General features: G+C 36.7%; 1 protein-coding gene across 1 annotated transcript; it reads left to right on the top strand.

The window, feature by feature from the left end:
* The first annotated feature begins 1237 nt into the window (after positions 1 to 1237).
* LOC109052516 (junctophilin-2-like) lies at positions 1238 to 17751 on the top strand. Its single transcript, XM_042713527.1, has 6 exons — positions 1238 to 2036; positions 7713 to 8532; positions 13795 to 13913; positions 14790 to 15748; positions 17142 to 17238; positions 17349 to 17751. Exons 1-5 carry the CDS (start codon positions 1658 to 1660, stop codon positions 17220 to 17222), a joined length of 2358 nt encoding a protein of 785 aa, XP_042569461.1. The 5' UTR covers positions 1238 to 1657; the 3' UTR covers positions 17223 to 17238; positions 17349 to 17751.
* Positions 17752 to 18643: the final 892 nt, after the last annotated feature.

The following is an 18643-nucleotide window of genomic DNA, read 5'->3' as shown; positions in this document are numbered from 1 at the left end:
TTTTATTTAATTAAAACATGTCCATCACAGAAGAGGTTCTGTATTCAAGTAACTGTCTGAATGGCAATTCCTTTCTTTTCCCCTTTATTACAATATAATCTCTGGATGGTTACATCTAGACTTTTTACTTTAAATAATTACAAATAATACAACAAAATGAAACATAAGTGGTGTATTTAAGTATTTGTCTGTATGAGTGGCTTTTTAATGTATTTTAATAAACATTAATAAGACACAATAAATGCATTAAAGATTCAAAACAAACCGACTATGAAACACTTGTCTCAGTCGATGTGGTTTGTTCTATTAAATAATGATTTAGTAAGATTGAATATCGCTGTAACCACAGCTGGTCACCGCAATACCATACAACAACCAGCAGAGGGCGCTGCTTCTCTCCCCGCATATTTCTCTGCTGTGAGATCAAGGATCAAGTGGCGCTAATACAGGTTTTTCTGTCAGCATAATCAGCATGGATACTGACCCAGTGAGTCAGCTGGCCTCTGTTCAACAATCACTCAACTAATAAGCTAGACTGCGGGTTCATTTTACCAGAGAGAGAAACCAGATTCTTTGGGAAACTGTTAATTTCACTTCAGCTTGAAATAATTTCTGTGTCTAGACTTTTACTATTTATTTAGAGTCAGCGTCAAAAAAGCTTTAATAGCATAGCCTACCATATTTAATAGCATATTTAAAGAAATAAAAATGGAGCATAGATAGACAGTCGGAATAACAACATAAAATGAATTTAGATGTAACATAATATTTATAATTTCTATTGCATTATTAGATTGATGTTACTCTACCAAAAACTTAGCTGAACTCCTCAAAACACAAAAGGTCCAATTCTAATGTTTACTTGGCCCAATGATTATTTAGGATGATCTGTTTACTGTGTGAGGCGTTAGCCGGTGTGCTACATTCACATTTTCTCTCTTACCTTTTCTTTCTGTCTTTATTAGGATACTCTCAAAACGTTTGCAGTGAGTGCACCTTGTAAAAAATAAATAAATGGGAAGCAACTGCATCAACAGTTTCTAGTATACTAAGTTTGAAAAATCACACTTAAAATAACAGACAAGTACTCCACCGACCCCTGATATGGACACCGAGTCCAAACCTATTCTGCAAGTGATCTGGCAGAGCTTTTAAAAGTGCCTGGCTGCTGAGGGGCGATTGGCCTGTATTTTTGGAACAGTGTTGGGATCTGGTAGCCTTGTTGGGACTGCTAAAACATATCCAGGAGCTCCAAGTGCAAAGAGGGGAGGCAGGGAGAGGGGAGAGGGGTTGAAAGCCATGAAAGACCACTGGCTCGACAATTCGATTAAATAGATTATTGTAAACTGAAAAAATATATATAATGTAACTAAAAAACAAGCCTCCCTCTATCAAGTAATTTCAACTTCAAACTTGAGCACGTTTATTTAATTTTTTACATTATTTAAGGATTTACCTTTATCAACAAATTATGCGCATACACGACGATTCTAGAAGTTCAACACAAGGAAAGGATCTCCAATCTCCATTTTGCGCATCTGTGGAGTTTGACAGATGGATTTAACAGCGCCTGACAGACATTGAGCCGTTCCTTATTGTTGATTTTTACAGTCAGATCTGAAAGTTTGATAAGTTATTGGTAATTGCTTTAAGCGTGATGAGCGGAGGTCGCTTTGAGTTCGATGATGGCGGAGCTTATTGTGGAGGCTGGGAGGGAGGTAAAGCGCACGGGCACGGGATCTGTACCGGACCTAAAGGACAAGGAGAGTTCTCCGGTTCCTGGAATTATGGGTTTGAGGTGGTGGGAGTGTATACCTGGCCGAGTGGAAACACTTATGAGGGGTATTGGTCCCAAGGAAAGCGTCACGGTCTAGGTGTGGAGACCAAGGGACACTGGCTCTACAAGGGAGAGTGGACGCACGGATTCAAAGGCAGATACGGGACGCGCATCAGTCAGGCCAGCGGTGCCAAGTACGAGGGCACTTGGAATAACGGACTGCAGGATGGTTACGGCACGGAGACCTATGCGGATGCCGGTAAGGTCGAAGAATGAACTTTTGTGAGTGCAAACTGCAGTCTGTGAGCTTACATTTTAAGATCAAGGGTTATGTAACGCAACGCCTACACCTAGGGATGAATCGATTCCGCTTCCGAATCTTCTTAACGAGTTCTCAAAATCCTAAAAGGAAAAGTGTCCTCATTTGCATTTACCCCTCACTCCATTAGAAAAACAGAACACATATTAGGCTTTCAGAACTAATTCTAATGCAATAATCAGTCCTTCTATAAACTAAAATGTTTAATTCATTTAAAAAACAACACTGAATGAAAGAAAAACAAGGACAATTGAGTGATAAATAAGTGACTTCGATTCACTAAAAAGAACCGGCTCATATTTTCGTTCTGCAAAGTGCAAACGAACTACATCTGTCGCACTGCATGTTTTTGATTCACTAAAAAAAAAGAATAAGAATCGTTTGTCCCGGTATCGGACTACATCGGTCGGGTACTCGCGTTGTGTTAATTACCACTGAAAAGTGCAACACAGTGCATGTGTTTAGAATTGAATAGTAGATCACCGTTTATTGAATACTATAGGGCTAGGGGTGTTCGATATATATCGTCTAGGATAATATCGTAAAAACACACCCAGAGAGTGCATGCTGCCCCACCTACACTACGTGATGTAGACTACTGAGCAAGCACATACATTTTAGGGTTCACGCTGTCACTGCGTGATTTAGTCTATTAAAATACATTTAACCTACATTTCCCCCAAGATAAGGGGGCAAAATGCCCCTGTATAACATTTATGTCTCTTATATTTAGGCTATATCATCTGATGTAGTTAACAGGCTATCACACGAAGAGTGACGTTTTTCTCCTAATATCAGCACGATTGCAAATTTGATATTGATTTGATGAACAGTTCAATAAATAGGCTAAGTTATTAAGTGACTTAATAGACACTTGTTTTTGCTTTATTTTGACAACGAAAATAGTTTCAAACAAAGTCACAGCAGAACTTTTTTGCCTCTCTGAGCAACACAAGACAGTCCCCTTGTCCAAATACCAGACTTGCGGTCTGCGCACTCGACAACTAACTTATGACGTAGGCTAATTCCCGTATTTGGTCCAAGTGTTCAAGTGAGCATGAAAACCACAAGTGTGTGTAGAACTTTTCATAACCCGATGGGACACACTTATAGAGTTGTCAGTATATGCAAGTGTTTACAGTGCTTTATTTTTATTTTCAATAGCCTACTTTGCATTTTAAAATCAACTTCTAAATGTCAGTTCAGTAGTCCCTATAACAGATGACAATTTAATTTTGTGGTGCTTCTAATTAAGTGATAAAAAACAGTTGCAAATGTTGTACAAAATAATTATCACCACTACTCATTGCCACCAGTAAAACGTGCTACTCTTTATTTTACTACCAAATTATATGTTATATCTAACTATTATTAATATTTAACATACATTGGAAAGGTTTCAGTGGGATACACTAAGCCTCGAATACCACTCCGGAGTGTGGATTTAGTGTGCGTAAAGGGGACTATGCTTTGGCATTTTTAAGACCTGGGACAGTCTTGCGCACTTATTTCCTGTTGCGCGCACGCACTCTCAAGTGGCAAAGACTGCAAGTGTGGGTTTTTGGACAAGGGGAGTGTCTTATTACTGAATCAATCAGCCATTTAAACGGATCAGTTAAATGAATGACTCAATGACTCGTTTAGTGATTTGCCGCCACCTTTTAGGTTTATATTCAAAGTATATTTTACCTGCCCCCGTGTTTTTTTTTTTTTCAACATTACACATTAAATGCAGGCTAACTGCATTAATGTCCGCACTAACAATCTTAGTGAATGCATCTAAATGACACTTCAGTTGCAGTTTCTGTGCCACCTCTGCATTGTACACACAAATTTTGTTGATACTGATTTTATTTGACAGACCTGTAGTGTCTTACTATTTGAATTTATTGATAAATGTAAGAATTTGATAAAAATTATTGATAAATGTTAGAATTTTACATGAAAGGTAAAAAATCTATTTAAATTTATTGGAAAAGTTAATTCCTGTTACTCCTGCAAACTAATCTCTGCACAGAATATGAAGAATATCAAAAGCTTTGGAGTCAGCTGTCCACAGCAGTCTAAAGTACCAGCACAATAACACACTAAGCAAAATATTGTCTAATTATCGTTACCAACAAAATTCCAGAAAATATTGAGATATAATTCATTATTGCACACCCCTAAATACTACACAGTATACACTGTATAGACCTTATGCATCAGAGAAGCAAGTGCACAGCCATCTTTAGAATTCTGTCTTTGAACTTCTGTTTTTGCAGTGACTCTGTATATCTGTAGTAATTAGCTGGTAAAGTGGATTTACTTATTGTAGAATTAACGAAAGTTATGTGCATTGTAATGTTCGTAGTGGATGCCAGTAGACTGTGAAGATTTTAAAATGACCAGTTCATTCATAAACTCGTAAGACCTTACCATCATACCATGAATATACAAACCGGAACTCAGAAGACAACCTGTGCAGTGCTGAAAATGGGTGCGGCTATGTACGGTTTATACGGTTTTTGTTGTTCTTGTTGTTGTTATTGAGTAATTGGAACTTTGGACATTATACCATAATAAGATTTTCATAGTAGTACTGTAGGCTATGCTACGTAGACACATGACCTTTTCACTGTACATGTTTAATTCAGCAAGAGATATCCAGACGTCACCTTGGACATAATATTTTTTTGCACATTTTAATCCAGCTTTGTATAAAATAGCTTATCTTTTGATTTAAATAATGAATAAAGAGATTTTTAAAAATACTTAATATATTTTTTTTTCTATTTTGTTTTAAAAAGATTGTATGACTTATGTTCATATATAGGCTACATACAGTACTGCAATCTAAAAGTAAGTTCCAACTTTACCTACATAAACATTATATTGGTATTCTTTTATACATGGCTAAAAGATTCCTATGAATATATCTCTGACAATCTCAAAAATTAATTAAAATGAGATGAACAGTCATTCATGTTAGTAGTATTAACTTGAAGCTTACAATCATGGAACCCTGTTGTTGCCACAGATGGCCTTTTGGGTAAATGCCTATTGCTAAGAAACATTTGCCAGAGCAGAATGGAGGGTGGTTACAAATTAGTATCACAAATCCTGTTCTTTCTGGGCGTGTGGTGTGAGTACAAATAAAAAGGCTCATTCACTGGTGGCCAAGTTGTTTTTCTTTTGTTGGGTCACATTAGGCTTTTATGTCGAAATTTAAGACAACTTACTGACTTTCTCTTATTTTTTTCAATTTTCAGTCTTTAATAGTCACTTCAGACCACTACTTGTATTATTTTCTGGCTTTATCAGCATAGTATCAGCATTCTTGTCATTATTTAGATTTATAGACCTTTTGCGTGTGCACAGTGACCGCAAAAATCATTTTCATGTTTATGCCACTCTTAAAAATGTATGGATGTCATTGCATTAAATAGCAAAATATCAAACCAAGAAGCACAATGGCATCGTTAAAGCAAAACATTTAAGAAAATAATGTATATTAGATCACACAATATAAGATTATACACTATCATACAATATGCAATATATTATACACAAAATAAATACTAAATATACTGTACAAAATTAGGACAAAAGAAATACAGCACCTATAAAAGCACTTTGTGCTTATCAAACATTGGTGAAACATATTCATACCTTTTTGCAGTTGTTCTTCAATCATGTTAACCAACTTCATCCGCTAAAAACCACCACCAAGCTGGTTAAAAGTATATGCAAATATGGCCCAAACTGTGGTTTAATTTAGGCTAAAATTTGTATCATTTTTTGTTATTTATTATAATAAAATTCATACATTTCAAAACACAACTAAAGGCCTGTTCACATCAGGAATGATAACTATAAAAATAACAATATTATTGTCACACCAAGGCATGTTAACATTCTGTTAAGCTCGAGTTCTCTAAACCTGGATGGATTCTGATTGGCTGTCAATGCTTTTATCGTTAATCAGCTAGAAAAAGTATCATTTTGAAAGTGATTCCAACTAGATTCTTTCTCTGTGTTGTTATAGTTATGGAATCTACAGTACAATTATTCGAAATTTAGAATGATTTTTGAAACGATATCTTTATCGTTATTGTTACAGTTATCTTTCTTGGTGTGAACAGGCCTTAAGAGTCCAAAAACATTTTGGATTCACTGTTTTTTTTGATTGAATAAGGTGCATTTACACAAGTTATCATATAGGCGTCTTCCTATATACTGTATCTATTGAGCTGGTCGCTGAATCATCACTATTAGCAATGTTAAGTGCTAGTGCAGCACTGTGTGAATAAAAGGCACAATAATAGCCATGCCTTTGCACTTCTGCCCAGCCCGTCCCTGAGGACTGATGGATCATGACCATGTGTTGCATGACCAAATCAGACCCACAAGCCCCATGACATAAATAACTGCACGTGGTTTATTTCCCCAGAGGTTTATATGAAAGAGGCGGCTTGTTAGCAGTTGTACTGCTGTCCATTGTTTCACATGCCTGAAGTGACAATGAGCTTATGGGTGGCCTGATTTTGAATAAAATGCAGTGTTGTAATACAATCTGTAGTTTAGTTGAAGGGATGATAATTTTGTCATCATTGAAGGCTCGTTCACACCAAGGACTATAACTGTCACGATGACAATAAAAATAAAGTTTTAACAATTGGTTTATTTCTTTGAGAATAGGGAAGTCCACACCAAAACTAAAACAATAAAGACACAGAGGAACAATATCATTGGGATAACATGACTTTTTAAATAAACTGCTTCATGTGCTTAAAATGAATAGAACATTATTGTGCATTGGTGTGGATGCCAATATAGTTATCATAATTAGTTAACATTATCAGAGTTGTCTTTCTTTGTGTGAATCAGCCTTTTATCACTCTCCTGTCTTTTCAAACCTTTATGAATTTCTTTTTTCCATCGAACACAAAAATGTTTTTAAGAGTGTTTTAACTGCTTTAGTTTATACAATGAAAGTCAGTGAGGTCCAAAACAACATGGCCACCACTGATTTTCATTGGACAATTAAAAACTAAAATAAAAATGTTGTAGGATTTACTTTGAAACTATTTTCACTATGAAATGGCTGAAGTAGTATGTTCTTGTAAAGCCCAAGAATGATTTAGAACCGTTTAGGACCGTTTTTGCTTGCAAACGTTGCTTGGTGTGCATATTTCTCTCCTGATTCAGACAAGAGAGATTTTCACTGGAGAAAGAAATGTGGATAGATGACTCATATTTTAGCCGGAAGCAACTGTTTAAAGTTAAAATGCCTCTGTTTATTTATTTCTCATACTCCAAAAGAAGTAAACTGATGGCCTGGAGACATGTGGATTACTTGGGGATTGTTGAGATGATCAGCTGTTTGATCTCTAATTCTAGCAACACCCATTCACTGCAAAGAGTGAACTATTTTTGTGACCTATTCCTTTAAATTAGTGGTCTATTTGGTACTGCCATTTTATTGTAACAGCAAAATAATTCAGTGTGATTATTATTTTATTAGGAAATAATTTTTTATTTTATTAGTGTAATAGTTGTTTGGAATGACAAAACTTGTATTTTTAGGTGGACTATCCCTTTACCATTCTCTGACTGATGTCTTTGCCAATATAGGTACCTTCCAGGGCCAGTTCACTGGCGGCATGCGACATGGCTATGGAGTACGTCAGAGTGTTCCCTACGGCATGGCAGCGGTGGTGCGTTCTCCTCTGAGAAACTCTTTGAGCTCCCTGCGAAGTGAACACAGCAATGGGACACTCCTGCAGCAGGACATCCCAATCATCACTGCCACCAATGCGTCCGGCCAGGAGACCCTGGTCAACACGCCCGTGCCTCTGGGCCCATCTCGTGGCGGTTTCGCCCTCACCCTACAAGTGGACCCAGATGCGGTCAAGCCCAAGAAGAAAGGCCTCTTCCGGCGTGGCTCACTTCTTGGCAAGCTGAAGAAGTCAGATTCCCGCACGTCTCTCTCCAGCAATAAGAGCAAGATTAGCTTTTTGCGGAGTGATTCAGCTCTCAGCTCCACCACCAGCGATGCCAACTCCACCATCAGCCTGGGTGAGAGCGAAGGGGAAGGTGAAGGTCACGAGTTTCCCCTGGTGGAGTCGGACATTGACGCCACCACCACTGAAGTCTACATGGGAGAGTGGAAAAACGACAAGCGCTCCGGTTATGGAATCAGTGAACGTTCTAGTGGGCTTAAATATGAGGGCGAATGGCTGAACAACCAACGGCACGGTTATGGGTGCACCACTTTCGCAGAAGGTGGCAAAGAAGAAGGCAAGTATGTTAACAACATGCTGGTGAAGTCTGTAAAGAAGAAAGTAATTCAGCTGAAGGGTACTAAGATCAAGCAGAAAGTGGAGCGCAGTGTGGAAGGAGCCCAGAGGGCAGCTGCCATAGCCAAACAGAAGGCCGAAATCGCCAACTCAAGGTAAGGAGTGAATCATTTAACTGCTCACAACAGCTGATTTTGGATATGCTCAGCTATTATTGTGAGAAGTGAATCAAACCAATGCTTTCTCGATACCGTGTGATTGGCTGTTTTCTGCATGTGTCACACTTTCAGGTGCGCGTGCCCTAGAGTTAATCACAAACTCTGGATCAAACTCGGAGTTGACAGAGAATGTTTATATAGAGCTTTGTGAGCCCACTGAAATCTAAACCCGGTTGGATTTTTTTTGGTTTTGTCAAATCTACACCTACTCTGAAACTCAGAGTTTCTTCAACTAGCTTCATACAACAGGCCACAGACTGGTCCTGACTGAACTGCTAAATAAATATATAAATATTTAATAATAATAATAATAATTATAATAATAATAATGCACTCTCCACAAACCTCTTCTCAGCTAGATTTACCTCTAATTTTCAGAATACACAAGCCCAAGCCGAGCCTGTTTTACATAACATGCGCAAGAACAAAAAACATCCTGATGCCACCTTGGTGTTGGTTTCCAGACAGTCAGCCTCAGCCCAAATGTAAAAACAAACAGACTTCAAGCAGGCCATATGTTCCAAGCTTCTTTCCTATGCATGGCGCCTTAGTGGCTAGACTGAGCTCCAGACAAGATAAAGAGGAGACTAACGCATGACACTAATAATACAGCTTCCCTGCAGGATAAAATATTTAGATTTCCACACACTTCTGACAGCATCTGCAGTTTATCATGGAGATGCTTACAGTTATAAACAGCGGGCTCATTTCAGGTGAAGTGGCTTTGATAAAATCTTCCCTCCTTGTAAGGAGATGCACAAGCCAAAGACAAACAGCCTTGGCTCCTCAGTCATCAGATGCTTGCTGCTGTTGATGCTCATCCCATAAAAATTAATTCAAGGATTATTAAAGATGACAACCTGACAGCAGACTGAAACCAGATGAATCAAAAGGAAAAAAATAAGACATTCTCATTCCTTATACATAAGCAAATGACATTTATATGTTAGAATAACATACAAGACAAGACTGTTCAAATAAGGAGCTTACTGTTACTAAACACCTCCACGCCACTTCTCAAGATTGTTGGCCAGTGCCAGATCATTGTTTGTAGAGGAGAAACCTGAACTTATCATTACCAGCAATAAGAGACAGACTTCTGACACCAAGCCAGACAGATCAGAAAGGATAACTGGAAATGAAAACCAACACACAGCTGTCTACAGTGAACTTGGCAGTAACTTTTCTGTTGTCATTCAGTAATACGCTAGGTCAAAATGGGGATAATAACAGGAACATTTTTATTCTGCTTCTGAATGGTGTATGGCACAAAAGAAACTCTTACACAGTACTATTAGCTGTTTTACTATTACTATTATTTATTTATTTAGATGTGAAAGTGAGATAAGTGTATGTTTTGTTTACAATATGACTGGTGTAAATTTGGTGGTGAAACATGCAATGCAGTATTTGCTAGTTAAGGTATTTACTTCTCCAGATTCATGGTCCAGAGCAGGTTTATTAAAAATTGTATTAAATACATTTGTATAGAATAATATAGTAAACAATAAAATAGTATGAAATTAAAAAAATATATAAAATGATACAGTATGAAATAACTGTATAATACAAAATAATATATATATATATAAAATACAATTCTATAAAAATGTTATGAAACAGTATAAAATAAAAATAGTATGATATAACTTATTAAAATTGTATAAATTAACTTTGAATAAAAATAAATAAAAAAGTATAAAATAACTGAACAAAATAAAGTAACTGAGTGAAATGAAATAACATTTAGAATAAAGTAAAATAATTGAAATAACTTAAAATAAAATATTACAATTATAATTAATAAAGTAAAAATAAAAATAGTAACAAAATTGTATAAAATAACTTTGAATAAAACAATAAAATAACTTTGATTAAAATAAAACTTTATTAGCTACTGTTACCTTATATGATCCAAAGCCCTATATCTGCAACTTCCCTGTCCCATCTGTATCTTAACAGACCTCCTTGCCCTCCACTATTGATAAAAAAAAAAAAAAAAAAAAAAAAAAAAAACGGTGGCCATGGAGTTTGTTCAGGTGGCGGTCAGCCCCTTTGCTCTAATCATAGTGTATTTAGAACAGCAGAGGGTCTTATGTGGAAGACGAGACTCCTCGGAGGCCATGGCACTGGGTGTAAATGACGCACATGGGTTTGGTGTCAGAAAAGGAAGCCTGCCTAAAAAAGAACAGGCACTGTTGCTATATCACAATCACAGGGGAATGCAACAGCTGATAGCCTCTTCTATCCTCAGCTTCTTAGACGCTAACACAGACATACCTGACATAATTTACAACTCTTACATATTTTCCAAATATATTATCTGTTATACATGTAAATATTGTATTAAAAATAAGGATTTGGAAATAGGGAAAAAAAGAAAATGGTATATGTATATACCATTTTTTCACTTTATATTTGAGTGTGTATATCTATATATATCTATATACATCTATATCTATATATAAATATATATATATATATATATATATATATATATATATATATATATATATATATATATATATATATATATATAAAATCCTGTTTTCCAATTTGGTAAACCAGTACAAAAGGGCTCTCGATGAGATTACAAAAAGAAATGTGTCAGCAATGGCATTGGATCATTCAGGGGATATAAATTTTGCCTATCCTGCAAATGAGTGAGAAGATGAGTGGTATATAGATGTACAACACCCTACTTCATTCCTGAGTTCAGACACAGCAGCTCATTTTATTGGTGATTATCAGAGTACATGATACCCGGTTGCATAAAGTGATTACATGATGCTCTATAAAGTCTTGTAGGTATCTTTAAATATTTTCTCAGTGATATTGACACAGATATCATTTTTCTGTATATAAGTGTACATACATACATATGAATAATTTTTGTCATTCTTATATTATTTTGATGAATGTGAAGAAAAACCAAGATTAGAGAGAATTTAGGTCAGATAATACATCTATATTAGACTGCTATTACCTATAGCTTACTATCTTTCATGACCATTCACCAGCAAGAGTGAATTGAATTATTGAAAAAAAATAAAAATAATTATTTAATCCATTAATTGAATTAATTCTTTCTGCCTTCTCTCCGAACAGCAGAAAATGCAATCTATCACAGATCTGTCAACAAACAACCAACCAAGTTATGCAGAGCAATATGGAATAGGTTACTCATAGAAAGCATGCTATTAAACATTATTTTCTATTCATAGCTCTTTTTTTTAATTGTGAGTGGCAAAATTAAGAAATATTCCAAGTTGGTTATAAAAGAGTTCAAAACTTTACTACCGATTATGGGTATTAATTTCAGCAAGAATTTATGAAAGCATCTGCCAAGAACTTAATGCAGACATTAATGTAAATGTATATCTATGACATACCACTGGGAGGGTCTGAACTTTCTAAACGTTCCACTGACAGCCACCCTCAGTACAGTGTCTTTAAGTGGTCAGGCTATTTTGAACTCAGGATAACATTACAGCATGGAAAATATCACAGAGTAAATACAACATTGCTGTTTTTAATCAAAGTGACAAACAAAAATCTTAACCCTGAACCGTTACTGCATGCATAAAGACAGAAGTTTTTATAAAAGCTCTTATACTGTAAATTCTAATTGTGCTTTAAGAAAAAAAAAATGCAGCTGAAACTAAGGTTCTGTGGCTTGCACTGTAATTTTGCAGTGCAGTAATTCCTAATGTGACCAACACAAATAAAACATGAATAATTTAGCCCCTGAATAATTTTGAATGAATGAATAAAATCAATGCATGCGGTAGTTCTCATCTCTCACTGTGAGGTGCAGGGTGTTAAAAGAGTGATTTATTTTAGTTTCAGCTCAATGGGTGAAGAGGACACCCTCTTCTGCTATAAATAACCACCTGCCATACAACCCCCAACACACTTCTTCCTCTCGTATTAAAGTCAAACACACTGCAAACAACCCAAACTTGCAGCTCTTGGGCAAGTGGGGTTTCTCTCTGGAACATTCTTCAGCTTTGTTGTAGATCTACTGAGTTCCTGCTTTGAATGGGATGGGTACTGCATAGGATTCTTAAGTGCTGAGGGGATATTAACATTGCTTTTTATAGTGCAGACAACTGGTAATCCATCTCTCCAAATAAAGATGAGACGGGATGTCTTGGGTTTCTCTGGTTCTACTAGCAAGATACAAGTTGAAAACAGAAATACGCTTCTACAAAAATTTCATAACATAAATAACCAACTGTATTAGAACTGGCAGTATCTTCGCCAAATTATGATAGTAAACTATTTAATCTAATGTCAGATATAAACAGAGCTTTCCTTTAATAGTTCACCTCTGAAACACTGCCACAACATATTACATTTACTGTATGCATCTGTTGTACTGTAGACAGGTGTTAAAGTCCTTATGAATTTCTGTTTTGGTTTTATTAATGCTATAGAAACGCTTGGTCCTTAGAAACGCTTGGCTCAGCTGGTAGTGCATGTTACTAACAAATGATAAATGATTATAAATATAATCTATCTTGAATGCACTGTAAGTGGTTAGAAACATCTGCTAGTTATTTTTGGGAAATAAAAAAAAATTAAGAATATTTGAGCAATTCATTTAAAAAAATGGTTGGAACATTGTCAGCAGAATTATGCAACATTCAGAATAGAAATGAGAACACCTTTAAATTTTAATTTATTAAAATAAATTAATGTAACTGCAATTTTTTAAGTTAAAAAGAGCAAAATTTGTCAAAAATACAGGGAAACATTAATATTTAAACATTACACATAATCCACAAAATATAATTTATTAAATATAATAACTATTTATTAAATTATAAATATCCAATTATAATGAATAAATGCTTATTTTTAATTAAATAGATTTAGTAATAATTTACTTTTATGGACCGGGGTGGAAGATCACTTCATTTTCCAGATTGCATTACCAGTGTTGACTTTCTATTAATTAATTCTTCCTTACATTCCAATTTAATTTACTCATTAACTAAAAGGGATCAAAATATTAAATTCTGAATCATGTTTAACCGTGGTAGAAAAATAAGTTTTCATACAATTTCTGTAATGTTTTTCCCCCTTTTGATGTTCTGTATCTGTTATCAAATCCACAAAACTAACTGGATTTCTCAGCATTTACCAGTATTTGATTTAATTATACTGTCCACATGCCTTTTTCCCTCTTCACAGAACAGCCCATGCCAAAAGCAAAGGAGACGCCGCAGAACAGGCCGCCATAGCCGCTAACAATGAGTCTAGTATCGCTCGTGTAGTTGCCAGAGAGCTCTCTCCCTCCTTCCATCAACCAGGTAGGTAGAATATTTCATTGTTTGCTAAATATATAATCAACAGAGGCCAAAGGATCAGGGGCTTGTTTAGATCCTCCTGGTCCAGTGAGAGTCTGGATGCTTGTTGAATGCTTGTTAATCCAGACATAAAGTCAGATTTACAGTACGGCAGCATTCATCACAGCACAGTCTACAGGTGCATCTCAATAAATTAGAATGTCATGGAAAAGTTCATTTATTTCAGTAATTCAATTCAAATTGTGAAACCCGTGTATTAAATAAATTCAAGATGCACTTGCGATTATCTCATAATTGTCAGCGATTGCAAGAATAAATCACAATAATTATTATTTTGTAGATGAATCTGAAAGAGCAATTATCAGGAATGTTAATATTTTGGTATTCTGTCCTAAATAATTTTTACAATAACTGTATTAGAGCATAACCATAAATGCTAGGTGTATATTGTTAATTGCTTAGTAAATAATTTATTATTCTATCATCTACTTTTAATATTTTGAACATGAATCTGAAAGAGCAATTATCAGGAATGGCAGAAAAAAAAGTTTATACAGTTTGACCATTGTTTGTTTAAAAAAATGTAAATGTCTACTGTAAAAATTTCTCAACCTTTCAACAATTTCCAGAGAATATCAACTTATGTTGGGCATTGGTCAGCTCCAGAGCTAGTGGGGGCAGTAGAAAGCCTCATGTAGTTTTATTGGCTGTTTAGGAACCAATGCAAAACATTGTTATTAGTGCACCTTTGAAACTATCATTTAAAAATGATTAAAAATATGTGTATAATATGTCAGTGCTAAATTATAAACAGCCAGTATCAATATCACTTATTTAATCTACATTCTAATAAAACATGCATCACATGTTGTCCCTCAGGTCCTGAGTATATAAAAAAACGAGCCTTGCAGGAGGTTGCTCAGAGCAATGAGAATGCAGAAACAGGGATGCACGAGCCCTTGTTAGCTGAAGACTCCCTACCAACACCCCCAGAGAGCCCCTTCATGAATGAGCTGGAAAGTCTAAGACCAAGCTCCACCTCTGCACGCACCCCCTCACCCACTCCAGTCATCGTCCCTCAGGCACCCAGCAGGGAAGATCCCAACCTCTTGAGCCCTGGCAGCTGGAATGGAGACAAGGCCAGTCGAGGCAGTGGTAGCAGAGGCAGCAGTCGAGCAAGTAGTAGGCCAAGCAGTCGACCCACCACCCCGTCTTCCACTCCTGCTCCCGCTCCAGATGCCGCTCCTGAGGAATGTTCTGCTCCTAGCAGTAAGGTCCCATCCCGTACCCCTAGCCGCCAGAGCGCCAAAGCAGAGCAGGGTTCAGACCTGGAAATCAAAGCTTTGCAGAAAATAGACTTGGAGTCAAAAGTAGCAGAACCTGCCCCTGCTGCTACGCCAGTAAGAACCAATTTCGTCCTTACCACCGATGAAGAAGAACCACCACCACCTCGCCCTGCCCCCAAACTGTCCCCCAAAGCAGTCACACCGGAGCCAAAGGCAGCTGAAGTCAAACACAGAGATGCAACAAGGGAGCCTGTAAATGAGCGCCCAGCTTCAATGACAGAAAGCAAGCCTGAGTCTAGGACAGAAGTCAGGGAGGAGAAGAAATTAACCAACAGAATGGAGCCTAAACCTTCACCAAAACGAGAACCAAGCCCTGCCCAAAAAGCTGCACCAAAGCCTGAGCCCAAGTCAGTGCCTAAACCAGAACCTAAACCTGTGGTCAATCCGGTTGCTAAACCAGTTGCCAAGATCGAGGCCAAAACTGAGACAAGGCAGAGGTCTATTTTGAAAGCCCCTAGCGAAATGAGACAAGAACCTCTGGAGCTCGATGAGGTAAGGATAACAAATCAAACCTTGGTATTCTGATTGCAAGTAAAATCTCAATTGGTCATTTTAATTGATTTTTAAATCCCATTAAATATTTCAAAGATTGCAGGCACACATATTTGAGATTCGCATAGCCTAACAAATTCAACAAAATCACTTTTTACAACCTATCTCTACACATACAGTACATATCTACAAATAACTCTTGTTAGATTTCCTAAGGAAAAAAGAAAACATTACATTCCTGTCCCTTTGTTTCACTCAGTCCTACGACTCCCACCTCAAAACCGTTTCTGAACCTGTTCCGCTTCTATTTGTCCCTGGATTTGTGCATTTTGAATAATAAGAGCCCTGTTTTCCCACATTAATCAATGAATCTCAATTTATTGTACAGTGGCCCACCATCCTAGCTTCAGATGTCCTCCCAATGGGCCATGTTATCAGAAAGCTCATTCTTCTAAACAGCTCTTGAGGGGACTAAAACATACTGCTCTGGAACACCAACAGATTGTGTTCCTTGAAATTCTGCCCTGGCTCCGGTCCTCTGACCACATTTTTCACAGGCATATCTATACAAGGCTGAACCATCAGAATAACAAATTCTCACCTTCACAAAACCCCTTGCAGTCTATCAAAAACCCAATTTTGCATTGCATCACAGCAGCATCTCGTGGCTCATTGAGCACAGGTCCCACAAGTCCCCTTTTGGAAGAAAAAAAAAATTGTAATGTGTAAAAAGCCCTACCTCTTGCAATTGAAATAATAAGACAGGGACTCTCAACTCTGGTCCTCGGGGTCCATTTTCTTGAAGAGTTTACCTCCGACCTTGATCAAACTCATCTGCCAGTAACATTCTAGTCATCCCAAAGACCTTGATTAGCTTGTTCAAGTGTGTTTGATTAGGTTTGGAGCTAAACTCTGCAGGAAAGTGGACCTTGAGCGCCAGAGTTGAGAACCCCTGGAATAGGTATTTTATTTCTTTGGTTCCTTTATTGCAGGGTTATCTAGTCCTGCTCCTGGAGGGCCATTGTCCTGCAGAGTTTAGCTCCTATCTACCAAAACACAATTGCCGGCAAATTTCTAGCATTACCGAATAGTAGTGGACCCTAAACTGTGTAAGAATGTGCCCCTCCAGGAGCAGGATTGGACATTGCTGCTCCAATCCTGCTCCTGGAGGGCCACCTTCTTACTGAGTTTAGCTCCAGCACATCGCCTGGAAGTTTCCAGTAGCCCTGAAGACTTAATTTGCTGATTCAGCTGTGTTAAGATTGGAGGTAACTCTGATGTAAGGTGGTCTCTGAGCAATTGCACAAGTAAATACAACCTGGAGCACTATCATTTGATTATTTTACTTTACACAATAGGCATTAACAGTTGTGAACACTTTTTTTTTTCGTAGGGGCCAAACACAATTATGATCTGCATGGTTATATTCCTGAATATTGGTTTGGCAATTCTTTTCGTTCACATCTTGTCTTGAGTCAACAAAGCCTAAGGTAAGCTGCAACCATATATCCTGCATTTTTCTTGAGTGAATTTCATTAAGTGCAACTTTTTTTCCCCTTGTGAAATCACTGTGGGTATCATTTCACACACCTTTTTCTAGCCAAAACCATCCAGGTGAAAGAAACTACCGTGGGGAGCTGTGAGAATGCACTGCGCTCCATTAACGGCTCTGTTGTTGCGTTATCCAGTTTCAGACCAGCCCTCCTAAGCTACTCTAAAGTTGGTTGTCATCTGTAACCGGACTGAGTGCTCCTAAATGATCAGTGCGTCTCTGTGCCAGAACGCTATAGAATAAAGCATTTGTGCACATTTGCTTTGTTTGTGAAAGGTACTGCTGCATTTAACAGTTCTACTAAAGTCTAATGCAGGTGAAACTGAATTATCTATAAGGGCTAATTGATGTTAAGTACATTCACAATCACATCACATATTCTATAGAGCAGAACATGTCATTTGGCATGTAACATTCATCTTTGGAGAATAAACAAATAGTTATGACATTATGGAATGGGTCAATCCTTTTTCTTCTTTTCAATGACTAGAACAAACTTAAAATCCACCAGTGCACTAATGCTTCAACATTAGGTAGTGGCATGCATCAAAATCTCAGATGCTGTATGCAAATTCACATTTAATGTCTTAAAGTATCCCCTGCATGATAAAGAACAAAATGGCTGGGAAAAAAAATGTAATTGCTATAAAACCTTCTAGGATTTTCCAAATGAAAGAAGTATTCCACAATACAGTAGAATACTTTCAACAAAAAAAGACAAAAAGACAAGAAAGTTTTAATTAGAATATTCTTATTAGAAAATGAGGTCTGTGAAGATGTAACATGGTTGATTTTCTTAAGCTAAAGCATCCCTATAGAGAGGGTCTCCACAAGTTGGCGTGAGAGTTTTTAAACAAGAATCTAAAAATACCTCTTCACTGAATGGAAAAAGAAAAAAAGAAGGGAAAAAATTATGCTGTGGCTAACTAACTGTTGTACTGTGCATTTGTGATAGTTCAGCCTTTTGTTGTGCCTGTATTAGTCATAAACCAGTATGCAAAAGATTTAAGAATGGTCAAACCAGATTGTGAAAATGTACATGTCCCAAATTTTTATGCATGTGTGCACATTTGAGTGTTTTTGTAAATTTCTAAATCATGGACATTATCAGAAACATTTCATGGTTTAGTTTAGCCCTTATAGAGTAGTGTATTACCTCAAATTTGCAAAGGTCTTATAGAAAATATTGTAACTGTGCAAAATGTTATTTATTGAATAAATAAAGGGGTGTTAACGTTTTATCTAGAATAATTAATTAAGTTGATTCTGATTAAATGTTTACAAGTTCTAATTCACCCAAAATACAGATATCAGCCACTATTTTCTTATATGACTCTTAAATG

Source organism: Cyprinus carpio, chromosome A23 (assembly GCF_018340385.1).
Source record: "Cyprinus carpio isolate SPL01 chromosome A23, ASM1834038v1, whole genome shotgun sequence".
NCBI classification, from domain to species: domain Eukaryota; kingdom Metazoa; phylum Chordata; class Actinopteri; order Cypriniformes; family Cyprinidae; genus Cyprinus; species Cyprinus carpio.
The sequence above is the reverse complement of the archived record's forward strand: the minus strand, read 5'-3'. Positions and strand labels throughout refer to the sequence as shown.

What these genes read in the sequence shown, in the direction of transcription:
- LOC109052516 (XM_042713527.1), top strand. Translation starts at nt 1,658, where the DNA reads ATGAGCGGAGGTCGCTTTGAGTTCGATGATGGCGGAGCTTATTGTGGA. An exon ending in GCCGAAATCGCCAACTCAAG is followed by an intron (nt 8,533 to 13,794) that starts GTAAGGAGTGAA and finishes CCCTCTTCACAG; the next exon opens with AACAGCCCATGCCAAAAGCA. An exon ending in TCCCTCCTTCCATCAACCAG is followed by an intron (nt 13,914 to 14,789) that starts GTAGGTAGAATA and finishes GTTGTCCCTCAG; the next exon opens with GTCCTGAGTATATAAAAAAA.